The 23,245-nt window shown below is 40.2% G+C and overlaps 1 protein-coding gene across 2 annotated transcripts; it reads left to right on the top strand.

Annotated features, from left to right (window-relative positions):
• The first annotated feature begins 514 nt into the window (after nt 1-514).
• dpysl3 (dihydropyrimidinase like 3) lies at nt 515-23,064 on the top strand. 2 transcript variants are annotated; one of them, XM_088440763.1, is made up of 14 exons: nt 515-799; nt 10,590-10,678; nt 11,207-11,391; nt 12,537-12,701; nt 13,350-13,411; nt 13,674-13,754; nt 14,321-14,389; nt 15,420-15,540; nt 15,599-15,755; nt 16,811-16,952; nt 17,785-17,955; nt 19,444-19,623; nt 20,718-20,871; nt 21,437-23,064. In XM_088440763.1, the coding sequence occupies exons 1-14, from the start codon at nt 515-517 to the stop codon at nt 21,529-21,531; spliced, it is 1,956 nt and encodes a 651-aa protein (XP_088296889.1). In that variant the 3' UTR covers nt 21,532-23,064. The 2 variants fall into 2 exon arrangements, with proteins under 2 accessions (XP_088296889.1, XP_088296890.1); XM_088440764.1 differs by lacking the exon at nt 515-799 and adding an exon at nt 2,891-3,113.
• Nucleotides 23,065-23,245: the final 181 nt, after the last annotated feature.

Below are 23,245 nucleotides of genomic sequence, written 5' to 3'. Positions count from 1 at the left end.
GAATCAACTTAGAGAGGATGCTCGCTCTGTAAATGAAGTCTACCAACAATCATGCACGTACGCTGACCAACAACAGTAGCCTGTCATGTTATGCCAAACAAAATGAGAGCCAATTGTGTTAACGTCCGTGTGTGATTGATCTTTATTCTCCAACGACTCCAACTTGAGCACAAAAAGTCGTACGCATAAAAATGTATCTGGTCAGCAGAAGCAAAGCCTAAATTTAGAGATGAATAATTCCATTAAAACTAAAAAAAATATTGCTTTAACTGTGACTGCAATATATTGATCACAATTTATATGTTAACCAGACACCCCTAATATACATGCATATGAACATATATTAATGTATTTTTATGAAATATTCCCCAACTCTGCTAGTTACAAAGAAACCCATTGTAAACCTCAAATCACACTCCTGACTGCACACACACACACTGACATGCACACACACCTTCTCTGCACCCAGTTTCTCCCTCCGCCTCCTCTTGTGTCACCAGTGGAAGCTTGCAGCATGGCAGAGCACAAGGGGAAGGCAGAGGACGACCTGCCCGTGTATTTGGCCCGACCCGCTTCTGAAGAACATGGGGTTCGACAAAAATTTGGCGGATTGTTCTGCAGCGTGCGTGACGCCTTCGACAGCAAAACCATAGACTTCAATGCCCTCAGCGTGGGTCAGAAAAGGGGCCCCAGGGCCTCCAGGAGCCCACGTCCAATGAGTCCAGGTGATGTGGACTCTGGTTCTGAGGGGATGAGATCCAGCAAGGGGAATGAACGCCTCCAGAACCTGCAGGATGAGGTGAGCAGCATGTTTAATCTCTAGGCGTTTTCATGCAACTCTAGAAAACAGGTTGCATAACATCATCCGTTTTATATCTTCTTTGTCTGTTGTTATTGGAGACAATACATCTGGGGGTAACACTTAACAAAATAGAGGCGTACAGCATTCTGAAAATGAGCCACTATAACTTTTCAACAATGTTGCTTCGTGTTTCAGTTCATTTGCTCGTAATTTGAAAAGAAAACAACCATTTCATTAGACTTGCTGAAACCTGCAGTACCCTTACCCCTTGAAGCGTCTTCACATATCCTCAGGGGTACATGTGTCCCCATTTGAGAACCACTGGTCTATTGTGTCTTCATTTCAATTTTTAGGACCCAACGCAGGTGAAAAGTGAATTTTAACTTTTGTAATGTAACGGTTTTCAATTAATTGCAATAGTTTTCCCAATTTCTTTGAGATGAGCAAAACAGAATTATCATTACATAGTGTAGGTGTTCCTCATGTTGTGAACAGCATAATTTTAGTTCTTTTGTATTATCTTTCTTTGTACAGTATACGGTAAATGGAATTTACAAGTACATTCTGCATTTGAATTTGTCTGGGTTTGGTGGAACTACATTTCTAAATTTCAAGTGAAAACGTTTGTGGAACTAATACAGAGAACACTTTGATTCCCGTGGCTTGCTCAAGTGCAGAAAACTGATGACCAGGCACGTGTTGACCGAGAGTGACAGGACAATGGCTTCATGGTGTGTAAAAGTGGATTGAATAGATATGCACGGATCATAACTCTGCTAAGTATAGCAAGCACGTTTTTTTCAATTGCCAGTCATCAGCCACTATTTACTATTACTGCTGTAATATGTTTTACATTGTACTCCTCAGCAATAAGTCATCCTGCTGCTGACTTTTAACATGGAAAGCATTAAAAATGCTGAGGATGGCGACATACTGCCTTGTAATGTCAGCGATGTGTCAACGACTCTAAATTTAAGAGTGTCAAAATGATAGAAGACAGTACACTCAGACATTTTGTGAAGTTAGGCGTGATGGAAAAGAGGTTTTGACTCAGGTTGTGCTCTTTGTCTCTTATCTCGCTTATTGACGGACAAATATTAGCAATAATCATATATGACACTGGCCCTTGAGGACTAGGATCAAAAACCCTTTATGTAGAAAATCCTTGATGTGACAAAAAAACCCAAATCACCCTGGTTAGCAATATTAACACTAGCCTACTAGTTCTTAACTTGATGTCAAAGTGGGAACATAAGTACGGATATGTAAAGTATACACTAGCAGCTCAAGTATGTGTGGGTGTGAACATGTGCTCGAGCCATTAAGTGTGTATTAGTGCTGATGATGGACTAGTGCAGTGCATTGAAGGCAGAAGGTGGTCCAAACAATAGAGTCACATGGCTTCATTTAGGGGGCATGCTGTGCATATGTGTGTGCATGTGGGTGTGTCATGTGCTGGACAGGCCCTGTGACAGCTGCTACATCATTTCATCTCCTCCATTTGGAAAAAAACAAAACACGGGTGAGACACAGTATAAATATATACATGAATATATTGGCATATATAAATTCCGAGGTAACAGTTCAGCAATGTCCACAAGAAAGTAAAACATTTCTCCATCTCAATTTATATGCTCATCCTCCTTTTAAATGTACAATGAGATACGTTTTGGTTGTGTGTGTATGTCAGTCCTTAAATATTGATTTTTGCATAATGAATAATGTTAGTAGGAGCAATAATGGAGTCCATACTGCAATCGTGGACCTCGCCCCTAAAGTCGTCAATGTTATTAATATTTGATAGATAAATGGCTTATTTTGAGAGGATGATGGATGGATGGAAGGATGGCATTTAATGTAATTTAAAATGCTATTATGTAAATGAATAAGAATCTAATTTTAAATTTAAAATCGGGAGGAAATATTTCACAAAATATTATGAATTCGATGAATTCGGGGCGTGTAAAGGAAGCGTGAAGATTTGAAGGGTTCTCTAACGTCTCCTAGAGGCAATTTTGTGCTACTGCTCGCTTTCCAATTGGAGGGCGGGGCCGTTTTTTTCAGTGCTCTCTTTGGACCATTGACGCGCCTGCAACACTTTGCGAGCTTGTGTGTGTGAGTGCGTGTGTGTGAGCGCATCGGGCTTCACTGTCATTCCCGGAACATTCCTCATCCAGCATCCGTCCAAGAGAGGAATTATAATCATCGTTTTGTTTTTACACCTCGGCTTTAGTTTATTGATTAAAAAAGAAAAGGAAAAAAAAAAGCAAGAATGTCTTATCAAGGCAAAAAGAACATCCCCAAGATCACGGTGAGTAGTTCACGACGCTCCAGGGAATGTGGGAACTTTGATGGCTAGTATAAATCACTGCATTAGCGTTGGCTTCTGCAGTCGGGCTAGACCTTGCTGCTCCGATTTTGTTCAAACAATGTGATTATGAGGCATATTATAATTCCATTTAGCCCTTGCATCGCAGCGAGGACATTTTCTTTGGCATGCACTACATTAGGCGTTTTCTTAAAGCTGTCCTGTCTCCTCTTTGTTGAGGCACTCGCCCATTAGATCACTGAACATCTACTTGACGCTCGATTGCAATTTCCTTTTTAATTCTTCTCCACTGTTACAAACAGAATATTGTTTTGCGTTTTACTTGATTATAAATGCGGCATTTATTGTCGGCGTATTTTTGTGAGCTTTTTCTTCCTCCCCCACAGTGATGTTAGTGTATTATTCAGCCTATTTCGTCTCACGGCCCGATCACTTGACGTTTTAAGAGTTTTGGCAACTAATCAAACATAATTCCAATGTGGATTTTCCTATTCGTAAGATGACCATTGATGTTGCAGGCTTGCGTGGTGCAGAGCAGAGAGTGAAAGGAAGGGAAGGTGGGAGGCGGATGGTGAGGGGAGGGTGGGGGCTGGTGGGGGTTGATGATAGGCACACGCCCATTTGGGGATGAAGTGGGATAAAGCGGCATAGGGGAAGGAGTGTCTTGCTTGAATTGTGAATTTCAAGAAGGCCAGCGATTGTGTCACAGCTTGCAAGGCGGAGGTTGAATGCTAGCCAGTTCCTCTGCTTGGTCCTCCAGCTGCAGAACTCCCCTTCTTTGTGTGTGCTTGAGAATGTCACGCCGGCCGGGTTTCATTGTTGCGGTGATGTGGAGTGTTGCTAGGCCTTTGTTTTTGCACACGGGGGCTTTGGCATCAGGATGGTGTCTAATTAAATGGGGCACATGGGTCATGGTTTTTTTTTCAATGCATCTTTATCTCCTCTGTCTTGATCATGCAAAAACACTCACGTTCACTCAGCGAGTTATTGATTCACCTTAATGTGATGGCTCACGTGATGAGACACCACCCTGCAGAGGAACAGGATTCAAAACAGGGTACAAAAACAAAAAAACCCTGATGCAAATAGCTACAAATCGAAAGCAAGACGGACTATTATAACCCATAATTGTCCATTTTAATATGAAGTGCAGTTACAACTAAGGGTGGCGAGTGCAGATACCAGATAGCATCTTATTGGGCTGATACCAGATCTTATTTCAAGGTATTGGTAATCGTTACGACGGCCATTAACAGAATCCGCTATTTAGGTTTTTCTATCAAATTATTTGTCATTGCATTTTGGAGAAATTTTATGCATCATCTGCATCTGTGATTACTCAAGAGTTGAGCACTCATACAGGTATCGTTTTTGAAAAAATGGTATCGCACATCTTTTATTACAATTCTTTTTGCAAACGCCCGACAGATCATTTCATTTAGGAAAAATATGCACTAGGAGTGCATGTGCATGCACATGCAGCTAAAACTCCCCATAACAACCCAGTCTAAACTCAGCCCCTCCCCAACCTATAAAAAGCTTGTCTCAGGATGTAAATGTATTCCTTCAACACACTTTCTTGACGCCAATGTACAAATTTCATGTTTAGATGGTACAATCTTGTGAAAAAAAATTTCAGAAAAAGCGCTAATTGTGTTGTGAATTTGTAAAGCTGCGTTAAGAGTTTTTAGTCATTTTGCCATTCAACCATCGCAAAAGAGTGCTAGCCATTTTCAACAGTATATTGGTATCTAGCCATATACATTTCACAATTGAAGCTTGCACAATTTGAATCCTCGATACTCCGAAGCCATCACTTTTGATTAAATTTCATAAAAGGATTTAATCATCGTCAAAGAGTATTTTCATCACTTTGTATTGGTAGTTAGTTATATACGCTTTGCACTTGAACCTGGCACAATCCTCAATTCTCCAAAACAGGTTTAAATGAACCGACGTTTTTTTTTAACCATTTTCAACACCTTAGTAATACTTCTTTATGTGTGCTGCTACCATCTGCTTTGCCGTAAAATGGAAAAAAAATTCGGCCTTATTCCATACTATTTTAATCCAGCTGTTTCCTCACGTTAGCCTGTGCCAAAGTGGCTGTCCCATTTCTAGGTGCGGTTCTTCCTTTCTCCTTCAACAGCCCCTTCAAGCGTTCCTACGTCAAACAGTAATACCCCCGCTCCCTCTTGAGCTAACCCCCGCCCCGCCCGTTCTGCTGCTTCCATTGGGAATGAGCACCCAAAAAAAAACCCAGCCAAGAAATTAAAGCAGAGCTCATGCCATCAGCACGCGCGCTGCCACAAAGCAAACAAAACACAACGTGGCCTGCCTAGTTGTGATTCAACATAGCAACCGGTGTGCATTCAAGATGGCCGCTAAACACACCCCGTTTGCGCTGCTGCACTTCTATTAGAAGACTTCACTTCAATGTACCTGAATTTTTTTTATCTGTGAGCAAAATGCAGCTTTACGGGTAAATATTTTGGTCTCTAGGCAACTAGGAGAAAGTAAAAGCATGGTTGCAGACTTCCCGTTGGGTCCATGACTGCCATTACAGCCATTACCCCCCTCCCGCCCTCCCCCATAGAGACTCCTATTAACATCCTGTCCAACCAGGGAGTTGTCCTTGTATTCCCAATTACAAAGCACTGTATGAAATTCCCTCTAGTTTGGTGAAAGTGGAACATAGAATGAGAACAACATCCTCTTGTCTCTCTTTTTTTTGTAGCTGGCAACCAAATGACAGTTTCCTGTGGAGAAAGAAGTGCGCTATTTTAGGCACTTTGTGCGTATGCGTGTGTGTGTGTTTTTTGACAAGCGATGAATTATTATTTGTTGTATCCTGAACTTTGTACTTTCCTTCTACTTAGCTGTCAGGTATTATGATCCAGGCACCGGTGAATATGGGCTATTTTCTGCTACTTCCTTAAGAGTAGCATTGAACATTCATCCGTTTTGTTTTTCTAGCATAGTAATAATACATTACTAATAAAGTGATCAATTCTTAAAGCCATATTTGACTTATTTAGCAATTTATATAAGTAGCAATCTCATCAGGATGCATTCTCAAGATTGATGATATTTGCTGTCACTAGCTAATTTTAAACACGTACAAAATGTCCTCGCGAGAATCTTCAAACTGTTGACAAATATTTGGCAAATTCTCACAACGTTTTGGTGACCTTGAACAAACCCCGATTAGATCAAAAGTACCGTTCCCTTCGCCAATACTCACCGATGTTCGCTGCTTAGTGTTATTTTCCACTCATTATCGACGGAAAATCGTATCACAGGTGTTCAACTCACAGGTAACGACCAAACACAGAAAACAGATGATTAAGCGTTACCTGAGCCCTTGAGCACATGGGTTGTCATTTTCATTCGACAGCAAAAGGCAAAAGGTGTTTTTTCGAGATATTCATTGACTTGTACGTGCACAGTAATTTTATAATCAAATTAATCATCTGCAAAATATGAACTTTTCAGTGCTACGAATATCTAAATAAGACGTAAGCCACAGATAGAATAGACAAAAATATTTACATCGCCAACTACTGGCCTGGAATGCATACTACAGCACTTTCATAATTTTTCTTTTGTAAATCTCTGAATAAACCGCTTGATGTTTATAGTTGGTTATTGTTGCGTAAAACAACCTAAAAGAGATTTGCTGGCCTTGCGTGGTGTTTACGCTAATCCTCCTAAAATGCTCCAGTTTGTAGCCAGCCGATCAAATCCGACAGCAAAGAGGAGAGGGGAAAAAAATCCTCAATGGAGAAAAAAAAACAACAATCGCCTTTTCAAATATGGGAACATATTTGCCCATGTATGTCTCGTAAATGTTTCCAAAAATTACTGAGTGTGAATTGACTTTCCATCAATTCAGCATTTACGTAAGCCTACTAAATTTATGAAGTGGCATCTGCAACAAACCTTGAATGAACCACTAAGGACTCCAATTAGCATTCTATGTGAGTGATGTACTTTATTAGAGCTATAACCAAAATGCCTAGATCATCCTACTGGGATTTTTTTTTTTTTTTGGTTCCGCTCGTAAAACAGGATGCAGTCAGTGGGAGTGACAAAGTAGGACGTGACCCTGGAAGGTCGGAGCAGATCAGGATCAACGACATCACGTCGGACGAATGTTTGACTTCACACATGCAGTCGGTTTTTCACTCTCATTGCTTTCAAACTGTACTCAGCATCCTGTCATGTGACCTCCTTTACTACAACTGCCAAATGGCCCTAAGGAATTTGCCTCAGCGAAAGTCTCAAGTCAATGGCGTTTTAGCTCTTTTGAAAACCCAAAGAGGATTAGTCAGTCTGAGACTGGTCCTCATTCCTTTTGACAAATAAGATTTTTCATACAATTCATACAATTAGAACTAAACTCAAAGGAGATGAATTCCATAATTGTGGATAAATAGTAAGTAAACCTCAAAATAAAAAAGAAATGGATGAATAATAAATGTATAAAATAATAAATCGCATGCAAATATTGTTTTATATGTCTTGTGGAACACTACTGTTGTACAAAACTCTTCTTTTTTTCCCGTTTTTGTGCCCTATCACAAATGAACTTTCATTCAAAGAAGCCCTATTTTTTCAATCAAGTGCCAGTAAGTGCCATGCAATTTTAAATGGGAAATAAAATGACCTAAAACCGAGTTCTGAGGCTTCCCTACCTGAATTATTAATTTATGGAACGACATTTATAGTTGTACCTCTTGGTCTTTTTTATTGACTAGTGGTACGTATTGGTCTATCTAGTGCAATGGAAATGCATTACTGTTCAATTTCATTTTTAGAACCAAGAGTGCCACCTAGAGAGCAAAACATATCAAAAAAGCTTCACGAGGCTTCATTTACCCATCACTACTTTTAAGGTTAAAGTTTTAAAAGGAGTTGCAAATTAGTATGGCAGTATAAGTTATTTATTATAACAGCCAGTTAACATTTTTAGTGGGTCAATTACCTGTTTGTTTTTTTTCTATTTGCAGGGGATGGCGGCAGTATATAGCATACTGTTCTCCTTTTATGGTACATCAATCCTAAAATACTGTCTGAATGAACTCTCATTGGTGGACTATTGAGATGGTTGTTGTGTAGAGGGCTGAGATGTAGATAAATAGTAAGTAAACCTCAAAATAAAAAAGAAATGGATGAATAATAAATGTATAAAATAATAAATCGCATGCAAATATTGTTTTATATGTCTTGTGGAACACTACTGTTGTACAAAACTCTTCTTTTTTTCCCGTTTTTGTGCCCTATCACAAATGAACTTTCATTCAAAGAAGCCCTATTTTTTCAATCAAGTGCCAGTAAGTGCCATGCAATTTTAAATGGGAAATAAAATGACCTAAAACCGAGTTCTGAGGCTTCCCTACCTGAATTATTAATTTATGGAACGACATTTATAGTTGTACCTCTTGGTCTTTTTTATTGACTAGTGGTACGTATTGGTCTATCTAGTGCAATGGAAATGCATTACTGTTCAATTTCATTTTTAGAACCAAGAGTGCCACCTAGAGAGCAAAACATATCAAAAAAGCTTCACGAGGCTTCATTTACCCATCACTACTTTTAAGGTTAAAGTTTTAAAAGGAGTTGCAAATTAGTATGGCAGTATAAGTTATTTATTATAACAGCCAGTTAACATTTTTAGTGGGTCAATTACCTGTTTGTTTTTTTTCTATTTGCAGGGGATGGCGGCAGTATATAGCATACTGTTCTCCTTTTATGGTACATCAATCCTAAAATACTGTCTGAATGAACTCTCATTGGTGGACTATTGAGATGGTTGTTGTGTAGAGGGCTGAGATGGTGTGTGGCATGTAATGAGCGACAGTTTTGAGACAGCGCTGATGTGTAAGCGCGTTGTGTTCCAGCTATGACCGCGTGTAATAATGTAATGCTTGCAGGGTGTGGTCGCCGGGAAAGACTCTTGGCTCTCTGTCACACTACTGTACTCCATCAATATTGTACACAAAGACTCAGCAGATTGATTGTAGCTCTTGGAATACAAACAAGATCGTTTTTTTATTCATCATGAGAGGGACAAAATTCTAAGTGTTACACACTGCAGACATTCGCATGCACATGAATTTCGCCATTGTCTTACACAACCTAAGATAAAGACACCACCATCTAAATAAAGCCCCACAAAAGGCAAAAAATAAATACAATAAATACTAGTTTTGCTGATTTTTCTCTGTTGTAAAGTTAAAAAAAAAAAAAAAGACTTAAAACATGCCATCAGTGTCTGATTTATTAAACTTTCGACCCTTTCAAACTTTATTTGTCCACAAAAAAAATAAAAAATAATCAACCTAAAGTGTCCTCTTTTGGATCATAGAAGAAATCTGTTGTCATAAAGAAATAACTTAATTGTTATATATAAGTGTCAGACCTGATCTAAAAAAATATAAGTATATATATATGTATACACTTGTCCACAGAAAAATATTAAACATAACGTGTCCTGCTTTGGGATTACAGTCGAAATCTGTTCACAAAAATAAATAATTGATTTAATTATTAACAAATATATCTCCACAAAAAATAATCGACATAAAGTGTCGAACCTGTTCTCAAAAAAGACTCAATTCTAAATCAACATTTGTCCACTGAAAACATTCAATGTAAAGTGTCCTATTTTAGGACCATAGTAGAGTTGTGTTCGCAAAAATAAATCAGTAACTCGACAGGTAACGAGTGGTGGCACACAAGTTGGGTAGAACCTGAGAATCTATCTTTTTACAAAAATGAAACTGAACATAAAATGTCTTTTATGAACTTATATTTTCCTGAAATAATTAAGTAAATGTTCGATGCAAAGTCTCAGTGGAATTGTTCTTTCTTCTCTTGGAAAATCATCTGGTTTCACCACCCTTTGATTTAATCAAACAGGAATGATCTCCAAACCGCGAGCATACTCAACAGTCCAATAAGACAGCTAAGCAAGTCACATATTCTATGTCAGACTCCCATTTTGTCACAATGTTGTTTACATTCTCCGTCGCAAAATACAGCAAACACTTCTTAAAATAAATAACACGTATTAATGATTCACCTGACAACATTTTCTAAACCGTGGTCGTTTGTTTTCCAAGCCGTTCACTCAGCAACAGCCGTTGATTCTCGCCAACAAAGAAAAAGGCATTCCCCCTTCTATTCGCCCTCCCTCCCTGTAGTGAATGCGTTTCCATGGCAACTGCACGCTGGAATCAGTCCACAACATGGGGCGCAAAAGCAGACTTGAATTTCTCTGACTGTTTGGCATTATGGCAACACATACATGATACAAAGTCACTTGATGGGATATTTTGATGTGTTTTTGCCCCAAACTGATCTCATTGTATAATCATCTACTGTATGTACAGTAGGTTATGTTATGTCACTTAAAAACTGCATCCAATTGACCCCATTTTTTTTCCCCTGCAGAGTGACCGGCTTCTCATCAAAGGCGGCCGGATTGTGAATGATGACCAATCCTTCCATGCAGACATCTACATGGAGGATGGTCTCATCAAGTAAGTCTTCTTATCCCCTTGGCTTTCATCTCTTTGCAGACTTGTGTGAATCCTTGTTAAAATATTTCAGGTTGAATTCATTTGAAGAAAATAAAAAATTAAGAACTCTTTGATCTTTGGAAAGTATAGAATATTTCAGGCTTGAAAAAAATGATTGCAGTCTAGAGAGTGTTTCTCACCAGTCAGAACGTTTGATGAGTAACTTCCCTTTAATCTTTTCAAATATAGTCGTCTTCCTGGTAACTTCCAAGAGCTTAACCGTCCTATTGGTCCCTACTCCCGTCTGCGGGAGGTTTCCACAGGAAGCCTGGTGTTGCATAATAAACAAGCAAATGAGTGCAGGACTATTGAGCTGCTACAGCCCCTGCAAACCACTTTGCTTAATGCCTCCTAAATCTGGTCGACACCGGTTCCCATCTTCAAATCCTTACTGTAGCAAATTGTGTGGTTAAAAGGGCTTTTGGAGAGTTCGAGAAGAACGTTTCATTCTTCGCTCCCCGATTTTCAAACACCGACTAACCTCCGCAGACAGATCGGCGATAACCTGATCGTCCCCGGCGGGGTGAAGACCATCGAAGCCAACGGCAAGATGGTGATCCCGGGCGGCATCGATATTCACACCCATTTCCAGATGCCGTACCGTGGGACCGCCACCGTGGATGACTTTGCTCAGGGGTCCAAGGCGGCCCTCGCCGGTGGCACGACCATGATCGGTAAGAACTAAAAACTCTAAAGCGTAAAAGAGGTGGAATTCAGATCCAATGAATCTCCACCATCCAGAAAAAGTCCATACGAAGGACTTCGGGAAGGAGGGCAGGAGGCTTCTATTAAAATACCAAACACTACAGTATGTGTGTTCGCTGTCACGTTAGCGCCGCAAAAACACATCAACTGTATGTGTGTCCTAAGAGACAGGGCGCCATCACAAGCAACAGCTGCAAGATTGTAATGTCGTATTCATACCGTTAACTTCTATGAAAGCTGGCAGATTCATCTACGCACAGACATGCCCCTGTTGCCACGATTCCCACACCCCATTCATTTGTGGAGGATTAGGTTTCAGAGGGGCTGAGAGTAAGTGAAAACATTCAGTCTCCGGGTGGGTTATGTGAACAGTTTTTCCCAACCAACAGAACGTGTCATTGTGACCAGAGAGTAAGGAAAAAAAAAACAAACTATGTTTGAAGTTGCCCTGTTCTGCAACTGTAACTCGGAAAGACAACGCGAGTAAATTAGATTGTGTCAAATGTGACAAAAATGTTATAGTGAAAACCATGTTCGTTTGCATTCCTGTAAAAGTATTTATATTATATAAACATGGTCTGTCTTACTCTCGCTCTATGTATATATGTACATACAATATATTTGTGTGTGCTTACTCTACATACAAATATATCATATCATATAATATAGCTGGGATCGGCCCCAGCAAGCCTGCTGAGCATGAAAATCGGCTATAGAAAATGGATGGATGGATGGATAATATAATATAATAGAATGTTTTGTATTGGCAGTGGGAAATTTTATGATACCAAATACTGTACCGCATTGATAAAAAAACAGAAGTGAAGAATTGATCCGAATTTTTGAACGTGCCAATGGGAATTTTCGTCAGCCCCACCCCTGATAGATCAAAGATTATGGACTAAGAATATCGTCGCTGATGGCTCCACGCTAGACTCCACCCTCACGCAGTGACAAAAACAAAAGGTGACATGTGCCAATGTTTGGTGGATGGCAGCCAAAACATTCACTGACAGCTGATCCTGCAAGATATAGCGCAAAATAGAAAAACCAGCACACCGATGTTGGCATCACCCTGTGGTCATATGCCCCGCCTCCCCTGTCCCCCGTGCAGTGGACCATGTGATCCCAGAGGCAGGAAGCAGCCTGATGGAAGCTTATGAGCAGTGGAGGCAGTGGGCTGACGAGAAGGCCTGCTGCGACTACTCTCTCCACGTGGACATCACCCACTGGAACGACAGTGTCAAGCAGGAGGTGGACAACCTGATGAAGGACAAAGGTACCTCCAACAATATACCTCCAACCTTTTTATTTATAACCTGGCATGTCTTATAAGCAGGTTCTCCTTAAATATGGAAATTTCCAAAAATAGATCTGTGCATTGGTGCATCATAACTTGTCTTATATACGGAAATTTAGGAACATACAATTGTCCTTCATGATTTATAACCCTGTGTGCCTCATCCGAGACCACTCCATAGATCTAGAAATTTCCAAAAATAGACTGTGTATAACCTGGTGTTCTTTGTAACTCGGCGCACTTAATAAACAGGTACATAATGGACATTTCCAAAAGTAGGCCTGTTTTTTGCCTTATAACTCGATGCGCTTTATAATCCGGTGTGCCGTATGACCCACTGCACCCTATAAATCAAAATCCCCCCAAAGTTAACCTGTTTCATTGAGACTGCGGCTTTTAACCGGGTGTGGCTGATATATAGAAATTTACCCAAAAAGACCCGCTTATTGAGACGGAACCTTATATTCGTAATATCTGAAAAATAAAGGAGTCTTTTTTGTTTTTGTTACAGTGTCAATACCCGTATCACCTTAGTCAACAAAGACCCTTGTAAATTCACGTTTAAAATGACCATGTAAAATCCAGACTAACATCTTATCGGCTCTGTCTTGCTTTTGAAATTTATAGGAGTGAACTCCTTCCAGGTGTACATGGCTTACAAGGACTACTACCAGATGAGCAACAGCGAGGTTTGTAGCTCACAAGATCAGAAATTATGTTTGTAAGGCAAGGCTACCCGTCAGTTTAAAGTTTACGACAAGTGTCATGCATTTGGCTTGAGAACCGTCGAGACACACTAACGCACAACACGTGAGTCGTTTCGGATCATCGTGCGCAATAACTGGTAGGCGGTCGCTGCCACCTTGGATCAAAAGGAGACTGTGATTTACTAGGAGGCAACAATTTGTTTCTGTAATTTGTCTTTTGTGATTTTCTTTTCTGTGGTTGCAGCTCTATGAGGTGTTTACCTTCTTAGCAGAAAGAGGGGGCATCGCTCAGGTCCATGCGGAAAATGGAGAAATCATTGCAGAGGTAAAAACAAATGCTGTAATTGTCGACAATCTACATTCATTTAAAACTTTTTGGACCAAAGTCTGAAAATGTTCACGTTAAAGACGGAATTCTGGGACACGTTAGTCCTCTTTCCTTCTCCTCCTCATGCTGACTAAAGACACTTTCACTAGTGTGCTGGGAGTACTTTTTAAATTTTGTTGGACAAACGCTTGTACTGGATTTGATTCAGCTCTAATTCCTCACTTTATCTTATCAGGTTCTAAACAAGGACCTGGATGGCGGCCATCATATTTTTGAGCACAAATGTTAGCCCCATGATGAATGAATCCACTTAAAAGCCACGGTTACCATTATGACCGTGAGAATCGAGCTGTAAGGCTCCTAAACCCAACCTAACCTGGACTGTTCATTTTTATGTAAACCAGTCAAACAAAAAAATTAATCCAACTGTGAGATCCAGTGGACAGGTTTTCTTTCTTTTTTTTTGTCGTTTTTACACAGATTCCCACAAGGTTGACTTCTCAGGATGTTTTTATGATCCACTTTGCTTCTAAAAGGATTCACATTATGTCTTGGCTTAACAGGAGCAGGCCCGTATGCTGCAGATGGGAATCACTGGACCGGAAGGACACGTCCTGAGCCGGCCAGAAGAGGTCAGTATAGAGGAAAAATACAATAAAATAAACATTTCCAGGAATATTGATTTTTTTTTTAATTTAATATTTTAATTATATTATTTTATTGGCATTTTTATTGACTATGGGCAATAGGCGGGGTACACCCTGAACCGGTTGGCAGCCAATCACAGGGCACACAGAGACAAACAACCATTGACGCAGCCAATCACACCTCAGGACAATTTAGCATGTCCAATACACCTGTTACGCATATTTTTCGGAGTGTGAAAGGAAGCCCGGAGAGAACCCACAAAGGCATGGGGAGAACATGCAAACTCCACACAGGAAGGCCTAAGCGAGGTGAATTTGAACTCAGGCGCTAACCACTGCTCCACAGCGCCACCTACTACTAATCCATGTTTTGAAAAGTGACTTCATTGATTAAACAATTGACCGTATGACCACACATAAAGACAGGCTTCACTCTCATCCCCGCTCATGCTGTTCTTGTTACACGCATAAGGTTTTATGCGCATTAGTGACATTCAGGTCGTAAATCAACTGCTTGTTGTCGCTAAATGAAAACAGCTAAATGACCTCAGCTCCAGCGATTCGTCTACTGGCGGGAATTTGCGGGACTCCTGGGAATCTATCGCTTATAACGATAAGAAGTGATTGAGTTGAAGGTTTCTTTTTAAATGATTGCTTTTAACCACTGGGGTTCAAATTTCGCTTCTGCTCTTCGTGTGTGGAGTTCTGTCTCTGAATATGAGCGGGAATGGTTAATGGTCTCTATTTGCCCTCCAATTGGCTGCTCTGATCTTGCCCCTTCTCCAGATTTCATTCTAAATCAGCTGGGATGGACTGTGGCTTGCCCAAGCACTATAGAAAATGGAAATCAATGTAACTGAACCACTGCAGTTTCTGGCATTCAAACTCCAAGCTCATACTTTTGGTTGGAAACTATTTAATGAAAACCACCCCAAATGATATTCGCTGTGCTAGCGTTTATGTGCGAAACTGTGAAAACCATATTCAACACAGTTTTGTTTTTTTTTTTCTTCAGCTGGAGGCGGAGGCCGTGTTTCGGGCCATCACCATCGCCAGCCAAACCAACTGTCCCCTTTACGTGACCCGCGTCATGAGCAAGAGCGCCGCCGACATTATCTCGCAGGCCCGCAAAAAAGGTAAAAATCTTCCCTTATGTTTTTGACCAGCATTTTTTAAACAGAGCTTCCCGATTAGGAAACGTTGTGTTCGGTGAGCCAATCGCGGCCAGCCTTGGCACGGACGGGACGCATTACTGGAGCAAGAACTGGGCTAAGGCGGCTTCCTTTGTCACGTCGCCACCTCTCAGTCCTGACCCCACTACTCCAGACTACCTAAACACGCTCTTGTCCAGGTACGCCTTAGCGTTACAAACACTCCCCTTACAAATGAGGCAGGTGTAGTGACAGACAATTATTGGGGGCTATCGTTTTTTTCGCGCCATCTTGCAGTCCATATATACTGTATACGGTGTAATGGCTTATAAGGCCTGGGAGGCACTTCCCAGAATTTGTCGAAACTGTCGATTTTTGAAGGCTTTAAGTGCGCCTAGTAGTCTGAAAAATATGGTAACTAAAACAAGCAAATCATCATGTGGGACACTAATGATGACGTAAGACAACAGGACCAGTTTCTATTCTGGCGTCAGGGAAGAAGCTTTTAAATTCATTTTAAAAAGAATTTTTGTGGTGCTTCCATGTATTATAAATCATTTTAAAGGGAAATAAGTGTAGCATTAAAAGTTTGTTTGTGGCTCTTTTCTAGCTTACGCATTTGATAACTACCACTCAAACTGCAAAAAAAGAGAAATTACTCCAAAAATAGTGAAACACGGTGATACTTTCCATACTTTTCTGTGACTTAAAAACAACATCGAGAACTTTTTGCATTTTCTCGATTGGTAACACTACATCGTGTTTCAACCAATATAATGAAAGAGAAATCCGCCATCAAAAGTGGAAACAATCTGATTTGCGTTTGTTTATTGGCTACCACATTACTTTCTATTTCTTGAAGAACGATTTAAAACATCAGGAACCGACGAAACGAATGCCATGCTCATTGAAGGAAATCTGTTGTGTGACAAACAGAAGACAACAATGCCTCTCGACTTGGAGCTTTTACGCTTAAATGGAACCTCATTGAAAAATGGAATTCGTGTAAAATAGCAATAAATGCCAGTATGTGGTCTCCACTCAATTTCGAAGTCATGTCGAGTTGGAGTCATTTTGGATACTTACGCAACAGACCACCTTGTAAGTGAATTAGCCCGTCATGCGGAACAAGAAATAGTTCCAGCTCCAAAAAAGCCATTGCGTTGGTTTTGTGCGCGGCTGCGGAATGTCACTTGCGTGTCGTAGACACAGTGTGTAGTTGTCTTCTAGATGTGTGTTTTTGTGTGTCCGCCAGCGGAGACTTGAGTGTGAGCGGCAGCGCTCACTGTACGTTCAGCGTGTCCCAAAAGGCCATCGGCAAGGACGACTTCACTCAGATCCCGGAGGGCGTCAACGGGGTGGAGGAGAGGATGACCCTCATCTGGGACAAAGCTGTGGTCAGACACCCTTGCCTCATCTTCACTTTTGTTTCGTCTGTTTTTTTTTTTTTTCTGGACTAAACAAGTCCACAACACACGATGAAATCTAACTCTGGTTTTAATACATTGCACCGATCTCATATATAAAATGTATTGTCCCCAAAATACAGTATGTAAACTTAATAAAATGGCTTTTGTACCATCTTAGGCTGTTTAACAAAGACTTCCGAAAAAGTAGATACATCTTTTTTCAGTAAATAACTGAATCTGAAAAAATATGAGAAATGGGAGAGTCAACATGCAACTGGATATTCAGATTTTGTATCGTAAATTTCGGATTGTAAGCCACTAGTTTTGTCTCTGTTTAGAACCCTGCCGTTTATATTTCAGTGACGCTTATCTGCAGGTTTTTTACTAGCCACCAGAGGGCAATCTTCTGGCTAAACAAAGACAAACCAGAGAGGCCTAGCAAAGTTTTGATTTGCCACTAGGTGGCACTCTCCAAAATAAACATGAACAGGGACGTTACTGTCCCGTTGGTGCAGTATTGTAACAATCCAAATGTATCTGTGTTATGTTAAAATATTTTGTTACCGCTCATTTCTAAACATACAGGCATGTTCAGTTTGTGTTGAAGGCTGTAGTTGCTGCAAAAAAAACCGTTTTAAATGAAAATAAAAATCCAAGAACCATCCATGCACCATCTTTCTGCTTAAATATACTTCGGTGCGGTTTATGCATGACAAAACAAAAATTACTTTAATATCGCCGCCATATCGGTTTTCGAAACGCATGTCCATAAATTCATCTTTTACATTTCGATATCAGGAATTTTTTTCCATCCCAATAGACTACAGGCAAGATGGACGAGAACATGTTCGTGGCGGTTACCAGCACCAACGCTGCGAAGATCCTCAACCTTTACCCACGCAAAGGTCGGATCGCCGTGGGCTCCGATGCCGACCTGGTCATCTGGGACACCGATGCCATCCGAACCATCACGGCAAAGAAACACAACTCGGTGTGTGGAGAAACCACTTTCTACTTTTCCGCTGCGTAAAACTATACAAAGTAGATGTACGAAAAGGTAGGTAATTCACCATGACGGTAAAATAAGCCCCAGCATGTGTGCTTGTGAGCAGCAAGGCGAGAAAACACATTTTTGACCAGCGTCCAGGGAGCTCTGAGTTCCTCTGAACGGAAATGAGGTCTCAGAGGATCCTCATCTGACTCACAAAGTACATTCATGTTCACCCAGTCTCGAGGAAAAACATTTAGGTAACCATAACAACCATGTAGCGGTGTTTCCGATTCAAAATGATGAGACACTGCTGGATTGTTTTAAACAATACGAGGATGCTTTGTAGTACTGTTGGGTTCAAAATGACCTAATGTTGGGTCACAAAAAAGACTGACTCAAGATTTAGGGCAATTTGAACAGACTTTTGGGTCGTATCAAACAGAAGGACTCAATTTTTGAGGTTGTCTTGTACAAAACAAACCAATAAATGACCAATAAATGGGTTATTTTCAACTCAATTGATTTTTCAGTCGATTTACGCCGGGATGGATCACACGGCAGATGGCTTTTCTGAGAGAAAATGGTGGATGGTAAACTGATTTCCGCCATATTAAATTATCTTAATCACATGTATCCTCCTTTTTGCCTAACAAAGTAAAAATTGCATGAATGGGAGTGACCCAAACAAACCGTAAAATTTGATGAAATTTCAATTAAGACGAGTATCAGAATGACAAAAATAATAAAGCAGGAAATACAGACAATTTACTTTGTTTACACTTATAAAATACATTGTAATTATCCAATTTTTCACAATATTAGCATGGAACTGCTCCTTATAGGAAACAGGAAGCACCACTAAAAAGCACAAATTCATTTAAAACGGCATTTAATATTTTTTTTAACTGTAGGGGAAAATTTCAATCTTTTGAATTACTCAACATGATGTGTTTTGTTCAGTTGGCAGGACTCAACAGGCCCAGTTTTTGGCATAACAAATAATCTGCAAATCTCCTAATGTAGATGACATCCTCCTCTGGCTCTTATGTAATATGTCACATGTTCCTTTCCCACAGCTTGACCGTCCTAAAAAGCACAAAAAGGGAATTCAGAGTGGATCCAAGCAACAATAAATCTAACCTAATGGATATTTTGACGTCCCGCCAAGCAGGAGCGGCCATGTTTATAATCCTCTCATCATATTAAGTTCACATGCGCGCACATTTGTCATGACATCACATTTGGCATGCGGCCACTGGGAGTTCTGCTCCGTTCTGGCATCGGTCTGGACGACCGCGCAAAATAGGCCAGGAAGGAGCAGCAGTGGAATGAGGGAGTTGACCAAATTGCTGATTAGAAACATAAAAACGACTCAAAATAAAATTTGGAAAGTTGGAGAATAGTAAAGTGGAGTTTGAGAGAAAGGGAATAGAGTACAAATTCAAATTCAATCTAATCCATGGTGTAATCTTTTGCACTCAACTCCAGGCCGCCGAGTACAACATCTTTGAGGGCATGGAGCTGCGTGGCGCTCCTCAGGTGGTCATCTGTCAGGGGAAGATGGTCCTGGAAGACGGCGACCTGCACGTGACCTCGGGCGTGGGCCGCTTCATCCCCTGCTCGCCGTTCCCTGACTACGCCTACAAGCGTGTCAAAGCCAGAAAGCAGGTGAAAAGAGGCAAAAGCCGGCAATGTTTGTCTTCGTTTCCGCTTACTGATGACATTGTGTTAGTATAGCGGAAATGAAAAAATTAGCCTGTCGTTTTAACCCCTGGTTGGCAGGAGATTTTTCACTAGCCTGGCCTTATAATCACCCAAAGTGCGATAATAGCATAAAAATGCGATAATAGCAAAAGTAACTACGCTGTATATTTATATATTTATGACATTGAAATTTTTATGTCATAATTAGAGTATTATAGCTTTTGTAGACTTTTGCGTTATGGGAGTTCAGGCTAAGCCAATCATCGAAGTCACTGAAAGGCTTGCAAATGCCACATGTTTGCCGCTAGTGCCACCCGGTGGTTTTGAGGTGTCAACACAAAAATTTCTATTGAGTCCAGTTCGCAAGTTGCCGTTGAAAGAATTAATGCAAAAATCGGGGGGAATGCATGATAAAACATCGGGTTCTCAATACGTCCAAAATTGACATTATTTCCAATTTTGAATGGCAGTAAATGAGCCTAACATGGGCTCAATTTCTCAACCTCCCGTTTGCGCGGCATATTGAAAATTGTCACGTTTTGACAATCTATGCGATATTGTAGCTTCTTAGTGGTTTTTTTTTTTTTTGGTAAGCTTTTCCTCCTCGTCAAAAAAAATAAAAAAAGGTCCGAGTTAGGTAAAAATTTCCCCCAGGGGTTAAACATCAGGATATAAAAGTTTGGAGTTCTCAATATGGCGTTGAAATTTTTGTAAGTAAATTTGAGCATATTGCTACACTCTTTCAATCCCTCAACTCCCATTTATTTGTACTACATGTGTCCAAGTAACATAGCTAAACACTCAAATCTTTGTCTGTTATGAAGACCATCCAAGTGGTGGGGGCCAAACTATTTCTTATATAAGGAGGCATAAAAATGGTTCCCTGTGCAGTCTTGAAGGCTTTTCCTCATGTGCGTTCTTTTCATGGACGATATGCAAACCCGGATCTAGATGACTGGAAAACTAGTCAAAACGTGGCCAATCCAGCACGCCATGTAAAACAGTTGTGCTTCTTGCTTTGCTTTTTTTATCTTGAATTTGGATCTGATTTTGTGCAGCTGGCCGTCCTGAGGGCGGTGCCCAGGGGAATGTATGACGGCCCCGTGTCGGAATACTCCGTGTCACGCGGCGGCACCCCATCCGCCTCGGCCCGCACGTCACCCACCAAGCAGCCCGTCAGGAACTTGCACCAATCTGGATTTACTCTTTCAGGTAAACCTGGGAACTCAAACGTTTTATTTGGCACACTTCAAATATTTTCATTTTCTCAGAAAATGACAATGAGCCTTACGATGGGACGAGTTCACAATGTCGTTTAAGTTGAATTAATTTAAAAAATAAATACGAATGCTGAAATTAAAATGAAATATCTTTGCGTTCAGCACTTTAGGCTAAATTTAATTTTCCGTGCTGTGGCGAAAACCAAACTTTGGCAGATTTTTTACTCCTGTGGACTCGAATTCACCAGCTCTGCTCAACATACAAGCATAATTCAGCATCATGGATAAAAATACCAATAAGAAGGTGATGTCCCTTGGAAGGAATTTCAGCTTGATTTCATTACTGCAGATTTTTTGAATCAATTTGGGTGTGTTCTTTGTTTACATAGTTGTGCACCATTGCAAAAATACAGTATCAAACAATGAACGCCTTGAGTTATATTGCCAATCATTATTAACATTTTTTGTTACAACCTTTGTATCTTCTACTTATTTTAAGATAAAATCACATCCAATTCTGACGTATTTTTCCTGCAACGTCCTCTGTGGGATTCCAGGTCCCCCCACTCCTGATGACGTCCCCATCAGGCCAGCCGGTCGTCGTGTTATGGTGCCCCCTGGTGGCCGTTCCAACATAACCTCACTCAGTTAAGCATCGTCTCCCCATAATTGTGTGCCTCCAAGAGCCAGGGTGTGTTAGTTTGTGTGTGAGTGGGAGTAGAGCCGAATCCAACGACCGTGATCAAATAAAAACTACAAAAATGATGACGATACATGCCTTACCTGTCCTTACGCTAGACTTTGGTTGCGCAAATGGAAACAAAATGGAAATTTTGGCAGAAAAGCATTTGTGTGCGTGTGTTTTGTTTTTTTTTGTTCACTTTATTTTAAAATGATAAAACAACCAAAGCACAACCAGTCTCAGCCTTTCTTCTCAGTTAAATATGCTATAGCTTCTGTACTGGTGCTCTTGGTGGTTGGTCGAGTAAATCTGTATAAAAAAAAAAAAAAAAAAACTACCTGGTCTTAGATGATATACATTCATCCTAATTGGCTTCCATGTCATTGTACATACACTAGATTATGTAGCTTTGTGATGGATGTTGTGTAACTTGTTTTTGGGGGCCAGGGGATAATAATAATGGTACTTGGCGAGTTTGAACTCAAGGACATGGAACTGCATGGGCCATATAGATTCTGGTGACGTGATCCATGATTCTTCTCAACTTGTCTCCATGGCGACCCCATCCATGTGATGTACTGAATGATGAGTATTTGAAAAAAAAAAGTAGCAAAAGAAACGCCTTGGTTATTGTAAATCAGAAAAATAAATATTTCTTTGCACTTGTTCATGTTTACCAGAGGTCAACTTTGAAATAGGAAAAAAAAATCTAAGATATTCAGTACGTAAGAAACCCTGTCAACCCTTTGGCTCTACTTTCCTTACAAACATAAACTTCCTAGTATGCAGCTATCACTCATGCGAGCAGTTAAACGATAACCTCATAATGGGTCCAAAATTCTACCTATAGTTGAAAGTAAAAAGTGTGAAGAAAGGAAGGGGAGAAGAATGGTTTTTTTTTTTTCCTTCATTGACTCTGAGGCAGGAATCGACAACAGTGTGCATTAGGGCTACTCTGAGATGGGGAGAAAAAAAGTGCAAAGACCTCAATTTTAAGTGGAAAAAAATGAGAACATCGGCACGTCATCACAAGCAAATTCTTTGGGGGTCGTGGTCACTAAAGAAATGTTTTTATATTAGCGAAAGATAGTTCATACAATACACTGTGTGTATTTGATACGTGGAAAGTCACATCCTAAAAACATCTTGAATTTACAACCAAAAAAATCAGTTTTTAATGGCGTACAGTTTTAATCTAACAAGAATATTTGCAAATTTGCAGTTAAGACATCGTCGTATTTAAATGAAAAATAAAATTACTCTGTCCCATGATCGACTTTATTGTGTTGAAAATAAGCAACCTATCAATTAAAATGAGCTCTTTGTGGCCCTAAAACACCGTTGAACAACTCAAAGTGTGTTGTTTTGTATTTATATTAATTTGTTGTTTCTTTTTTACTGTTGTATCAACTCCCCCCCCCAAAAAAAATGTCAGAGGTGAAACCAACCAGATGTGTTGTGATGGTCCGACTTGATTCTGGAATAAAAATGAGTCACAAATGACTTGTCTTGTTTGTTGTTTCGTTTTTTCACAAGAAATAATCACATATTTTTCTCCCACTTTGGGTGACCCCCTGTGTTTATTGTATTGAACAGAAGTGAAGCACCAGCGTTTCGTTGTATGGCCATGGATGACAAAGGGAAACATTCAAAGCTTTTGAAGCAATGCTGAATGATGTTAGCG

Source organism: Hippichthys cyanospilos, chromosome 18, assembly GCF_059441005.1.
Source record: "Hippichthys cyanospilos isolate Australia breed blue-spotted pipefish chromosome 18, RoL_Hcya_1.0, whole genome shotgun sequence".
NCBI lineage: Eukaryota > Metazoa > Chordata > Actinopteri > Syngnathiformes > Syngnathidae > Hippichthys > Hippichthys cyanospilos.
The sequence above is the reverse complement of the archived record's forward strand: the minus strand, read 5'-3'. Positions and strand labels throughout refer to the sequence as shown.